This window comes from Mastacembelus armatus, chromosome 16, assembly GCF_900324485.2.
Source record: "Mastacembelus armatus chromosome 16, fMasArm1.2, whole genome shotgun sequence".
Classification (NCBI taxonomy): Eukaryota; Metazoa; Chordata; class Actinopteri; order Synbranchiformes; family Mastacembelidae; genus Mastacembelus; species Mastacembelus armatus.
The window spans coordinates 22,747,120-22,760,950 of NC_046648.1; the positions used below are offsets into that span (position 1 = coordinate 22,747,120).

Sequence of the window (13,831 nt, forward strand, 5' to 3'; positions counted from 1 at the left end):
CACGTCACTGTTTCTTACCTTCTGATAACAAATATTACCGGTTACCTTGAATGCAACACCTTCAGTTAAACACTTGAACTATTACTGAACTACAAGCGGATCTATGTCTATAGTAATTATTGGAATGTAACTTATCAAGTTCAGTAACGTCTGCGGTGCTGCAGCCTGCGGGATGCTGGACATGTCGGTCACTGTGTGGCCAATGAGGAGCCGCGGGGGCGTTTCCTCCTCTTCATTCGTCACCGGTGCCTGAACCACAACAAAACAGCGACGACACAACGAATGGCAGACAGAATATAAACCGCGACACAGGTAAGAGGGTTGATGTGCAGAAATGTATGTGGTTCACCACACGGGTCGGGTTTTACGGTGTACATTGGTCTGCAGAACATCCGACGATCGGTGCGATTTGCTTCGTAAATGTTAGACCAACATGGCGACACGAGATGTTGTTTAGTCTGCTATGCTGAAATAACCATTTTAGTTAAACCCCAGACATGGCTGCTGGTGCTAAAAATGAAGCCGGGATCGCCGTTTTTCTCCGGGCGGTACGTTTTGTTCTTGGCTGCGGCTCAGCAGCATGGCGGCCTGGGCCCAACACCAGACATCTGCTGTTTAATCGTGACATTTCTTTCTATATTCACTGTTTCCTCTGTGCTTACACAACGTTTGCAATTATCACCAGCAGCTGCTTTGGCCTACGATGCGACATTTAGGTCGAAGTTTTGTCTTAAAATATGGTTGCGTCTTCATCTAACTCATAAAAAAAAACTAGGTGTTTTAACTAAACACACGCAAGCCATTTATCTTATACTTTAATCATATAATATAAGAGTTAATTGGTTGGAAAAAGTATGTGAACCTCTGGACTAATCAATAAAGCCTAATTAGAGTCAGGAGTTGGCAAACTAATGGAGCAAAATGTGAGGTGTGGGTTAGCCACGGCCATGAAGCTGATGTTAGCTATGGCCCACAGATAAAACATACCAGAAGGCTTACAAGCAAGACCAGGGGTTGGTCCTGTGGGCCAAAGCCCTGCTTGTTTTCCAACTATCCCTGCCCTACTAATTCTGATTACCTTAGTCATGTGTGTTCTGCCGACCAGAAGCTGGAAGGTACCAATTTATGTAGTCCCCCCCACTTCCACCCTCAGCTTCCAACTTGGGATTGGCTGAGTACACCTGATCCAGGTAATCAGCAGTGCACAGGGCAGGGATAGTTGCAAAACAAGCAGGACAGTGGCCCTCGAGGAACAGTAATGTCAGGAGTTTACACAGTTATACAGCTCTGTATGTGGTGGAAAAAAGGCAAAGCATCAGGACCTGTAGCTGCTGTGTTGTCTCTTAGCCTGGACAGTTTGCCATCATCAAAAGGGAAAATTAATTCCCATTTATCAATGCATAAAACAGGATAATGTCAGCGTGAATCTCCAACAGCTGAAGCTCAGAAATGGGTGGATGCTGCAAGACAATAATCCTAGTAAATATACTACAGAATTATTTCAAACAAATTAAAAACACATTCTGGAGTGGCCCATTCAGAACTAGAAACCTGTCATGAACTCAACCTGTCTGTTGGCGGTCGGGTTAGCCAGCACATCCTGCTGCACCTACAATATAGGTCAGGACCTCACTCAATGCTGTGTTTTATGTGTACAGATAGCTGCAGCTATGGGCAAGTCCCAGTCACACTTGGCCAAGCACAAAGACGACAGTCAGGACGCGCTGACGGCTGCTAATGAGTACGGAGACAGTCAGACAGAGGATGGAAAGCATGGAGACGCATCACAGTTCCCCTACGTGGAGTTTACTGGACGTGACAGCGTTACCTGCCCCACATGTCAAGGCACAGGCAGAATCCCACGAGGTAAACAGATGTAGTAATTACTGCTCAATGACCCTAACTGGTCTGTATCAGGTGTTGCCCCTAAAGCATTCCAAACTTTATTTCACCACAACAGTAAATGTTTGTGACTAAATGAGGAACCTTTGAAGTTAAGTATCATTTCAAAGAGTTTAAGTCATAAGAATTGCTAATCTGCATCACTAGATGTGGCAATTTCAGGCAAACAGAACTATCTAGACACTTTGATGCAAAAAAAATGCTAAACTGTGATTGTAGCAGATAAATAACTCCAAATCTAGATTTGTCCACTTTAAGGCAGTAGGAAAGACAAAAACACATACAGAAGTCTCTCCTGTGAAATAACCAGAATTATTCTAACTTAACTGCACAAGCTAATAGTTAGAAATAGTGTGGAAATGTTTTTGAACTTGCACACAGGTATAACACTACTGCACTTGTTTGTATTGGTAGGTTAAGAATAAGCTAGACACTGATAAAATTATAATTTGAAAGTGGGATAAAGTCCTGCAGTGAAATTACAAAGATTTCGATTCCTTTATTTAAAATTATACACCAGGTCAAGAGAATCAGCTTGTGGCTCTGATCCCATACAGCGACCAAAGGCTCAGGCCAAGCAGGACGTAAGTCAGATAATTGCTTTTTTTATATATAAATATATATATATATTACAGAAAACTTTGAACTAGTTACAGGGTCTCACTGTTCTGTTCCCCTTCATGCAGAAAGCTGTATGTTATGATATCAGTTGTCCTTTGCCTGCTGCTGTGTGGCCTGGCTGTTTTCTTCCTATTCCCTCGCTCCATTGATGTGTCCTATGTGGGAGTGAAGTCTGCCTACGTCTCCTATGACACGGACAAACGAATTGTCTATCTCAACATCACCGTAAGGATTATGTAGCAATATTCCCCTCACTTAAAACTGTAATGATACCCTGTAGGATTTTCATATTTTTTCTAGTGTATGGTTAAAGTGGATTTTATCGTCGTCCTGTACATAAAAGGGATTATAGTGAGAAACAGAATTATCACCTGACTTTGCAGCTCTAGTTTAAAAAGCTTTATCAGTTCTGGCTCAGTCTCACTGCTCCTATTGCTGTTTTATTTAGTCACAGCAGATGCTAAATACGGCATAAAACTCTATATAAAAAAAAAAAAAAACCCATATCAAACCAAAGATATTTTGCAAGTGAAGTGCCGGTGAAGGCTGTGAAGCATTCAGCAGGTAATGAGCCAGGTGTTTCCCTCAGGAGTTGGTGAAAACCAAAAACAGAGCTAAAGGAGATATGGGATCTACTGTACATTTTCCAGGTGGCCACATCTCCAAATAAATGCTAATGTGGCTCCAAGTACACACATCCTACTTAAAATGTAAAAAATCTGATTCATAATGCTTAAAAATATCTGTTGTTGGGTTAAAAATGTTTTTCTGTAAGGTTGGTGGTTTTTCCAGAGCACTATGTAATGCAAAAATCTTTCTTCCCTCTTTCATTCAGAGCACTCTGAACATCACCAACAATAACTACTATGCCATATCTGTGACTAACATCACAGCACAAGTGCAGTTCTCCAAGACAGTGATAGGCAAGGCCAAGTTTAACAACAGCACGGTGATCATACTGCTCGATGAAAAACAGGTAGGTAGAAACAAAGAAAATATACAAGAATTCTGTTGTTACAAATTCAAGGCTTGTAAGATAAAAACACTTCTTATTCCAGATTACTGAACACAGAACCTCTGATCCACTTTAGCATCTTGCACAGCCTACACAACAGTTCTTTGTTACACCCACGATCACAATACCAAGAAATCTCCTCCAACTGCACTCACTTCTTATCATGTGACTGTAAAACAAAATATTAGTAGTGTTAATTATGTTCCTGAAAAATTCTGATCTCATATGAATCTTTTAAGAACCAATAAAACATTGGCTTGTGACATTACAAATTTTGGTACTACTAACCCCTGATTAAACAAAATGTAGGGTTTTTATTTGATTAGCAATATGTTTATATCTAATGGAACAGAATCAGAATAATCTTTATATTTTCACATACAATCTGACTCTGGCTCTCGATATGCTTTTGTTATAGCTGTATGTAAAGTCAAAACTGTTTTCTAAATTCTGTTACTGCAGATCGACTACACAGTTCCCACCATCATTGCAGATGAGATGAGTTATATGTTGTAAGTATCTTACTAGAAATCCTACAAATGTACCGTTTACCAGTGATCACTTTTTAAAATCCTAAATTAATTCTTTTCTTACAGTGACTACTGCACCTTGCCAACTATTAAAGTTCACAACATAGTGGTCATGATGCAGTAAGTATGTCTTGATGTGCAGTATTATATATATATCATTTCCAATTTGATGTTGTAATGAGATTAATGTCTTGATTAATTGTGATTTTTATATTTTAACTTATCATGGGAGACATGACTGAGCATCAGACTTTTTTTTTTGGCACATTCTCATACTTCCACCCACACATACAGAAGAACTGATCAGGGAAAAAAAAAAAAAAAAAAGCCTTCTGCTACACAGTACTGTTCACACACAATGGGAGATGCATGGGCCTTTAGGTGTCTTGCTCGTTTACATGTCACCGCAGATATTAAAGCACACATTCTCTAGGGCAATAAGATTTATTTGTTGAATTAATCCGCTGTAGTAAAAAACAAGTACCAACTTTTTGGCCAATAATCATTAGACTAAATTCCAGTGGAAAAGCATCAGAGAGGAAGCAATTAGTATCATCATTAAGTGATTTTAGATTGTAATGCCCTAAAGGCCACTTGCAGGTGTGTTTCTGTGTTGCAGGCTTGGGTTTGATGCATTTAACAAAATACTGTGTTTATACCAGTAAAATGGGTGATGACGAGTTTTAATTGTAGAAAGTCTGTTTAGTCTGTTTCTAGATATTTTGGGAGGATGTGGCCAACATTTTCCCAGGAAAAACAGAAAGGAAACGTAATTATGAATTAGGGCTGCAACTATAATTATAACACTGATTAATCTGAAGAAATATTCTTGATTAATTACATGCGTTAATAAAATATTAAAAAAAAAAAAAAAATTGAGAAGACTTTCCCATTTTAATCTAGCTATACTTTCTTATAACGAATTATTCATAGACAACACCACTGGTTTTTGGGATCTAGTCATTTAGATTCTTGCACTCTTTCAGAATTAGAACCAACGATCTACCTAAGCACCTCAGTTTGACTTACTTACCTTGATGTTTGATGCATGGTAATTGACTCTGGCTGTTTTTCAGGGTGACTGTGACAACACTGTATTTCAGCCACACGGAGCAGGTCTCCCAGGAGATGTATCAGTATGTGGACTGTGGGGGTAACACCACATCTCTGCATGGGCATGTGGAGGTCTACCAATAAGGCAAGCGATCGAGCCCAGGGGTCAGATACTGCTGCACCAGTGGTTCTCGCGGAGGTTGACTGGGCTAATTTGCACGTATGAAAATATACAGGGATACTTCATGTTTTTAAATTGGTCACGGTGGCTCATCCCCTCTTAAAATCCCAACCACTTTCTTCCTTCTACAGTACAGATGATTAAAATAAATATTTTGCAATAAAACATCCAACTCATGGTCAGTTACTTGTCAGACAGGCTGATTTTAAAAAGCAGACAAACTTACCTGCTCGAGTCTTTTACAGGATTTGCCTCATTGATTGGAGTAATTTTTCACCCTGGTGCCAACAAAACAGACAGATATAATTAAATATTCACATCACTGAAGGCAGTCACATCATCTTTGCAATTAAATCATCAACAGATAAAAACAGTGCTGCAACTGCTACTGCCCATCCTAGTCTATACCACTTTACAATGCTTTTATTAAAAACAAAATATATTAACAAGGCTAATGAGATTGTTTTGTTGTTTCAGACAGTGATAACCACCGAGTGGTTCCTAATCACTTTTATCCCTTCTTTCCATTCCTTCCTTGAAGCATCCTTTCACTTTGTGTTTAGTTTCATAAAGAATAAATCTTAATATTGTGTAGTGTGATATCAAAGCTGTATTTAGTGTTGGTTTTTGGTTTTATTAATGACTTAGTTCTTTACGTTCAGTTAGAATAAATATAGTATACTTATGTTTTTTCCACTCGTGATTTAAAAGCTAGTGTGTGTGTGTGTGTGTGTGTACTGTGAAGATAATTATATGAGCATATTTCATTCAGTTATTGAAACTATTCTGACCTTTTATTTCAGTTTCATAGCAAATGTGGGCACATTACAGTGTTGTGTAACATACAGGACTGTATAATGTAAAATACGTACTTAACCTGTGGTTTACTTCAAAACACATTACATCATGACTAATGTCTAGTTTGGAAGTAACTTTTTTTCCTTTAATAAGGTTGTTCTATTTTTGTGAGCTAAGGCATCATGCTATTTTAACATATTATTATGCCCCTTTTTCACACAGTATTATTTCTGATTGCTCTTTACCAAAAGTAAAACATAATTTTAATGCTTGAATATTTAACATTTGTAAACAGCACATATTTTGATTACAGAGGAAAGATATGCTGAGAGTTAATACAGCTTCTACTCTTCATGAGGAAACTGTAATAGCCTTATGTTACTGACTAAGCTACACAGTGGTTTTGTGTTTTTTGCCATGCATGAAGTTGAAAATAAAATGACTCATTTAAAATGCTTTTTCAGTTTCTTGGTGTGCTTGTAATATTCCCAGTGCACACTGAGTGGTGCCAAACTACAGTATCATTCAGCTGAAATTGTGACTAGCTATTTCTCTTTGTGCATTATTAAATATTTATCAGGTATAAATGAATATCAACATAAATTATTTATACTGCATATAGATAAACATCCAAAAACCCAAAAATAATAAGGACCTATGAGTCAACAACTGGCCATAACTCAATCACCCTAAAGACAGCCACAATCAATGATTTTTACTATCAACTAATTTGACAGTCAAGCCTGAGAGTTATAAAAGAGTTGTAAATCTTTTGTATCTTTGCACTGATTAATCATTTGAACACAAATATCAGGCAGACTAAATAAGATGGCACATTCTACTCTTAAAGCCTTTTCAGTAGTGGGGCTAAACCTGAAATTTTTATTAAAGGGTGTCTCAAGAGGAAACACCAGCAATGCAATAAAAACAAAATAAGTTTAACTTCTTTGTTGGCCTTGGAGGAAAGGTCCAAGGGACTAAAAATGCACACCCAAGCTATTCCTTCATTTAAATTCCATTCAATTCTGAAGATGCGGAAGCTTCTACCAGACAGTGGTGCTAGAGAAAACAATGACAATGTTCTAATCAAATTATTGGATATTTGCTGGACAGACCAGCAGACAACATACAGAACTCCCACCACAAGAGGGCAAAGAAGTGCAGAAGAATAGAGTCTACCACAATTTATCTACTGTATTTGGTCCAGTGAATAATCACAAAAACATAAAGACAAATATGTATGGTTCAACTTTTGAGCTGGGTAAATCTATAGTTAGAGATTTGTTCCCTAGCTATTTTATTGTTAAATATCCAGTTTGCTTCCAACCAAGGAAAAATGAATACTTAAAGTCTGTGTGTAGGTTTTTCTTTTATGTATTTGGCCACATGTATTCCAGTGTAGATCTGGTCCAAACCATTGACCTGGATCTTAGACAGGAAATGAACTGCTTCTTTAATGAGTACAACAGATGTGAACATACTGTGATACACAGGAGACATTGTGTGCTTCTAGCTCCAACAAGGAGCCAGTACTGAGTACCAGAGAGACATACAGTACAGTACAACCAAGGCAAGAAACAACAAGCAAATACCAGAATGATTTTTGTTTATGCTTAATTCAAATGACACAAAACACAATAAAGCTAATTTAAAATCCCAGCCAGCATGTTAGTGACCAATTGTATCAGAAAAATTGTTTAGCGAGGCTATGTTAGTGTCAGCATATACATTTCTATATACATTACAGAAGTTACCGTACATGAGAATTTTTTCCTGATTACCAGTAAGGTTTATTTCCCAGATTAGGCTTTTTTTATGTTTTGTTTTGTTTTTTTCTGTTAATCTAATCTTTGACAACCGATTCAACATAAATGTTCTGCTTCCGTACATATTTATCACCACTATGAAATTAATCGATCTTTGTCCAAAATGCAAAACTGTATTAAATCTAAACACTGAATAGTGGCAGATGTTGCATTACCAGATGATGTATAAGCCTTAAAATGACAGCATTTGTCATTTGCGTACATATCGTCCATTATGATTATTTAAGAGTTTTAGAATTTTCATTGTGTTTATATGTAATTTTTTTTCTTCTTTGATATAAAAATGGACTGATATCTTTCAGCATACACTGGGTGTGAAGTCATCCTACCCTTAACCACCAACAGTTCAGGACATTACAGTACAGGACATTTATGAACATATCACAATGTGTCATGGAGCAAATGAATAATTATGTGACTATAATTCTGTGCTAATTCACCTTCACCCTCACCATGTTTTCTAAAGTTTTCCATTTGTTTGGCTCTAAACAGAAACCGATACCAACAGAAACAAAGAACTATCTGAGTCTAAGTTGTCTGAAAAATGAGATTAACTTGCTGTAGTTTCAAAGTTTTTTCTCGCTGCTAAGAATGGAGTCAACACTGTACAACAAGCTGTTTGAGACAGTGTTTTGGGGTGTGCTGTCTGATTTGTATTTCACTGGAGCTGCTTATCCAGAACTTTGTATTAACTGTCACTGTGAATTATTGTGCATAAGCAGTTACAGACCACTGCCTTTTAAGGAAAGATGACTAGTTTTGAGCAAATGCAAGCAGAATCTCATGGACTATCGTCTTGTTAGATCTGGTCAAGAGGTTTGATTGTACACAGGCCAGGTACAGAAGACAGCCACATCCATTACTGATTTGGTTGTGTTATTGCCATTACAGCAGACCTACCCTTCACCCCACAGCTCATATAGGCCAAGTCCTTCCTCTCACCAGGTAAAAGGAAATGGCTTTTCCACATGTGCTCCAGATGAGCTCACATCTTAAAACATGTCTCGCTTTCTGAAAATAATGACTAGATGGCTCCACAGTTATCCCCTTTTCTGCCTATAACACTCAACTGGCCATCCTTGCCTCTCCCTTTGTGGAGTTGACAAAAACTACATAATGCACAAAATGAGCACATAAAACATTTGGACAATCACATATAAACATAATAAAAAAAGGACTAAGCAGTTTCAAAAAGCTGCTCACAGATCATCTAAAATAATTTAGCAGGTGGGGAAATCACACAATCTGTGTACAGAGAACCAAAACTATCTATATCTATCATAGTTATATCCCTAAAGATCCATTAAAACCTTGCATTCTGTAAACATACACATTGGGACTACTAGGAAACTAGAACTCTTTAAAAGCCGTTACTATATATTCTTTGTTTTCTGGATTGAAAGGAGAACAGTACAGCAAAGTGAACTATTACAGCCATACCAATATAATCCTAGGTGTTCGCCTGTAATTTCATGGGTGTATGTAGTAGCTATACATATATAGTACTTGGCAAAACTTTAAGTCACTAAATGTAAAGTTAAAAAATAAAAGGCATGAATATTTTTTTATCAATTAACTCAGTAAAAAGTGTAGTAGACAGAATGAGCCTGAATCAAATCAATAGGTTACTTGTTGCGGCTTTGCCCTGCACTTCACAGGTACTGTACTTAGCTTTATCTAAGCAACTTGGAGCAGTGACCTGGTTTTGGCTGTTTGTGTTTTCTGTTCCTTCATGCAACCACAGACCATCTTCATCCGAGCTATGTGGGAGCCTTGATATCTTCTGCAGGACTCTGTTCTGTTTTGCTGCTTAAGCTTAAGCTCTTTATGACTGTGGCTGTATGTGTGCACTTGTCATGCTGCAGAATGGATTTGAGACCTCTGACATGCCTCCCTCATGGTACTGGGTGATGGGTAAGGATCTAAATGGATCTAAAATAGCACTAAACCGCCTCAAGCACCACACCCCTTCAGATTTCCACTTCTTACACCAAGTAGTTCATTGAGAATTATTTAGGATTATTAAAATACCTGACAACACGATAAATATTCTGTAATATGTTATTCCAACTCTTCACTGAAGCCATTAGAAACTCAAGACAGTATTTTTATCGATGCAAGTTACTTTTCCATTTATACCGCCCCACATAAAATACCAGTCAAAAGTTTGAACACAATTTACCATTGAATTGAATGAGGAAGTGTGTCCAAACTTTTGACTGGCACTGCGTTTTGTGTCTTTAAACACTTTAAAAAATAAAGTTCTGTGAGTTTTAACAATATTTGGCTGTGCCAGCTTGGTTTTTTTAAAGACATTTGCTCATTAACGTTGGCCGAGTTAGCGTTAGCTAACGTTAGGTTAGCTAGCTAACAAATTAAACATCGCTCTTCAGTTAGTAAACATTTCGTCACGAACTACACTCTTATTTTTCAACCCTATGTCGACACTCTTTGTTCGGGTCTGTAGCATCATTTTGTTCAGTTTGCTAAGTTAAATCTGATATTACTTCTAAATTAAATGAAAAATACAGCTAGCTAGTTAGCTAACCTAGCTAGCTAAAATGCTAAAATTGCCGTTAACAATCTGGACGCCCCGAAAACTGCTTCGACAAAAGTTTTGTACAAACCGAATGTGATATGTCTTTGTTTGTTTGTTTGTTTGTTTGTTTCTCTGTGTCCAGTTTCAAAACTTACCTCCCATTCATAGCCTGGACGTCAGCAGCCCCCACACCAGGACACTCCCCCGGATCTAACCTGCCTGGGTTTTGTACATCAGCGGCGGCGACGTGGAGAGGACTCCCCGGTGCTTTAGAGACTTTCTCCTCCGTCCACGTCCGTTTCCTTTCGTCCTTCCTCTCCATATTTCAGAGACCAGCCATGGGCTTTGTGGGTGTCGGCTCAGCGGTTCTTTGTTTCGCCTCCTTGGTGACTAATTTCTGCATTTGCTCCGCGGGTTCGGACGCGCCCCGGGGAGTCGCGGTCGGCTTCGTTTTCGACCCCAAAGCGAAGTGCGACCCGCCGTGCGAACACGCCGGAGTGTGCATCCGCAACAACACATGCTTCTGCTCCAAGGGCTACGAAGGAGAGACCTGCCACTATGGTGATGTTACACAGCTTTCCTCTGTTTCTGCATAAGTTAGGAAAGAATAAAGACTTTTATTGGGCCAGACAGCGCTTATGTCGACAATACAGTAAAGACCCGAGTCTGTGATAGGAAATGCAGAAAAACAAATAAATTGTACTGTATTTTCAGGAAAGCATATTCTCCCTTGAGGCATGTTTTGATGTAAGGTGCGTCAGTTTAATTTGGAAACCTGTGGCTGATTAACACTTGATGGGAAAAGTGTCTTGATTGACAAAATTTGCTCTAATCACTAAACCTGACTATAAATTCACTTCTGTTTGTGCCATGAGAATATTTGAATTGGCTAAAAAAAATCAATCAAAAAATCAAAGACTATTTCTGTTAAGATAAAGATGCTATGTAAACTATGTAATGTCATTTGTGTGTGTCTGTACTATGTGTATTTGTTCCTGTGTGAATGCAGCTACATGTTATCCAAAATGTAAGAATGGAGGAGAGTGTCTTCGCCCTGGAAAATGCAGATGTGCTCCTGGATTTGGAGGAAGATACTGTCACAAAGGTAACCGGGTTTATTTGACCGAACTGGAAATGAAGAATGGCTCAACAGTTGCCTGAAGGCATTTTTCTCTATATTTTATCATGCCTTTATTCGAAACCTCCTGAACTGCCTTTATGTATACAGTATTTTTCTGAACACCCTGTGTTCACAGCTGTCCCTTTTTACCAGACACACAGCAGATTTCTTCCAACCTCAGCCAGAAAGTACAGCAGCAGGATTTTTCCCAGAGGCAATAGTGCTCACTGAAGTTCAGCAGCAGTTCAGTGAGCATGCAGTAAAGGCTTGATGGTTATATTTTATCTAACAATTTGCATTTTACTATGAGTGTTTTTAGCAAGAGGTTGAAATACCAGAAAGTTGTAGAAGAAAAAACAACTTTAATGTGAGACTGATGTGCCAGAAATCACTTTTTTGATAAGAATGAAATGAAGGGATTTTAACTGTCTCCATTAGACATGTACTAGACATGATATAAAACACACAACATTATGTTTAGTGTAGCCTTCTATATGTACCTGATGAAAAGGAACTACTACTACAGTAGACACTGCTGTATTTTATTTGGTAACCAGCCCAAAACACTAAGCAAAACACTGATATGCAAATACAATTTGAGTATTTTGGTGTCTAGTCAAAAAAAAATCAGGAAGATTGAACTTGGGTATTAGAATAAAAACATCCTGATCAGTTTAACTATTTGTAAAATCTGTGCCGTCAAAAAGACTTGAAGACAGGTAAAAGGATTTCATCAAACATCACTGCTGACAGGTGTGATTTGCATCTCTCTTTCGCAGTGACGTGTGATGGAGGATGTTGGAACGGAGGGGAATGTACTGCTGTCAACAGAGTGGCCAAATGTATCTGCACCTCAAGCTGGACCGGCTCGAAATGCCAAGAGGGTCTGTTTAAATCTGTGTCTAGTTAACCCCAAAGGTCAAAGTCACCAGATGAAGCTCCAGGCTCACTCAGCTGGAGTTAGTCATCACAACGTGTTTAAAACTTTTCTAAGGCCTTTCCAGGTTGCTGTCATGATGATGTCTAACCTACAGCATTTAATCTAATTTTGTGGTCATGGGTGATATTTAAGTTTTACAGCCTGACCATGATTATTAAAACATCCTGAGCTGAACAATCATTTTTGGTAACATGCACGAAAGTGCACTGAACTAGACATCACACATATTGTATAATTTCCTATTAGTATAAAATGGAAAAGTATGTCAGTACTGTTTTATGATAACAATATACAGTTGGATTTAGGACATAGCTACAGGGCAATGACTTAAAAATAAAATCCATGTATATGTTGACTAAGTAACCTGATTACAAAATATCTGCTTCTAGAGCAGTGCTGCCTACATTAGATCAGTAACTTCTGGATAAAACTCAGATCTTCTTCCTGGCATGCTGAGAATCTCTCTCTCTGTGGTTTGTTCTCCAGCAATTTGTCCCCAAGGCTGTAGGAATGGGGGAAGCTGTGTAGCTCCAGGAATCTGCAGCTGCCCGGAGGGATGGTTGGGTGGTGCCTGCCACACTGGTGAGTTCAAGCTGGTCTTAAAGATCAAGCACTTGAATGCTCATCAGTGCACTTTAGGCATTCGCTTAGTCTCTTTTCTTCCTCTCAACATCGACATACCTCTAACTCAACGGAGTACCATTACAGATCAGTCTGCCATACAGACAAGCATCAGATTTATATATAATATATACAGGTTTACTGTTTTTCCTGATGTGGCCAAACCCAGACATGGAAACACTTATTACTTCTGTAACTCTGTGGTGTTAGAATTTACAAGCTCTTCTCAGTCTCTTCATGTTCCTGGGTTTTACAAATTAACACTTCTGTGTTGTTTGTGTTTGTCTTGACTGTAGCCGTGTGCACTCAGCCCTGCCTGAATGGAGGAAAGTGTATTTCTCCCAACAAATGCCGCTGTCGACCCCCTTTCTCTGGCCCTCGATGTGAGGAGAGGAAAAAGTCTCACTAGCGTGACCCGGCTGGGGTCAGGGGTCACTGAAACCCAAATAGGAACCTAATGCTCATGAGGACACTTTGTTTTTTTTAAAGTTGAACATTGGTAGTTTTTATATTTTTTACCATATATTTCTCTTTTTGTTCAATGTTCTCATTTTACTGTATAAACATGTTCTGTACTATGCTGTTTTGTTTTTGTCACTAAATGAATAAAAGTTTGAACTGCATGTCAGCTTCAAAGCTCATTTAAGAAAAATGCACAGAAACAGTACATTTACTTTATTTTGTC

At 38.4% G+C, this 13,831-nt stretch overlaps 2 protein-coding genes across 2 annotated transcripts; both read left to right on the plus strand.

The window, feature by feature from the left end:
* The first annotated feature begins 213 nt into the window (after positions 1–213).
* On the plus strand, positions 214–6,553 carry tmem106ba (transmembrane protein 106Ba). The gene is made up of 8 exons (XM_026317876.2): positions 214–312; positions 1,659–1,866; positions 2,423–2,486; positions 2,589–2,748; positions 3,359–3,499; positions 4,001–4,050; positions 4,135–4,188; positions 5,145–6,553. Exons 2-8 carry the CDS (start codon positions 1,671–1,673, stop codon positions 5,263–5,265), a joined length of 786 nt encoding a protein of 261 aa, XP_026173661.1. The 5' UTR covers positions 214–312; positions 1,659–1,670; the 3' UTR covers positions 5,266–6,553.
* A 4,145-nt stretch (positions 6,554–10,698) lies between these two features.
* Positions 10,699–13,769, plus strand: seraf (Schwann cell-specific EGF-like repeat autocrine factor). The gene is made up of 5 exons (XM_026317374.2): positions 10,699–11,026; positions 11,475–11,570; positions 12,365–12,469; positions 13,012–13,107; positions 13,443–13,769. Exons 1-5 carry the CDS (start codon positions 10,804–10,806, stop codon positions 13,553–13,555), a joined length of 633 nt encoding a protein of 210 aa, XP_026173159.1. The 5' UTR covers positions 10,699–10,803; the 3' UTR covers positions 13,556–13,769.
* Positions 13,770–13,831: the final 62 nt, after the last annotated feature.

What these genes read in the sequence shown, in the direction of transcription:
- tmem106ba (XM_026317876.2), top strand. Translation starts at nt 1,671, where the DNA reads ATGGGCAAGTCCCAGTCACACTTGGCCAAGCACAAAGACGACAGTCAG. An exon ending in CACAGGCAGAATCCCACGAG is followed by an intron (nt 1,867 to 2,422) that starts GTAAACAGATGT and finishes ATTATACACCAG; the next exon opens with GTCAAGAGAATCAGCTTGTG. An exon ending in AACATAGTGGTCATGATGCA is followed by an intron (nt 4,189 to 5,144) that starts GTAAGTATGTCT and finishes GCTGTTTTTCAG; the next exon opens with GGTGACTGTGACAACACTGT.
- seraf (XM_026317374.2), top strand. Translation starts at nt 10,804, where the DNA reads ATGGGCTTTGTGGGTGTCGGCTCAGCGGTTCTTTGTTTCGCCTCCTTG. An exon ending in CGGCTCGAAATGCCAAGAGG is followed by an intron (nt 12,470 to 13,011) that starts GTCTGTTTAAAT and finishes TTTGTTCTCCAG; the next exon opens with CAATTTGTCCCCAAGGCTGT. An exon ending in GGGTGGTGCCTGCCACACTG is followed by an intron (nt 13,108 to 13,442) that starts GTGAGTTCAAGC and finishes TCTTGACTGTAG; the next exon opens with CCGTGTGCACTCAGCCCTGC.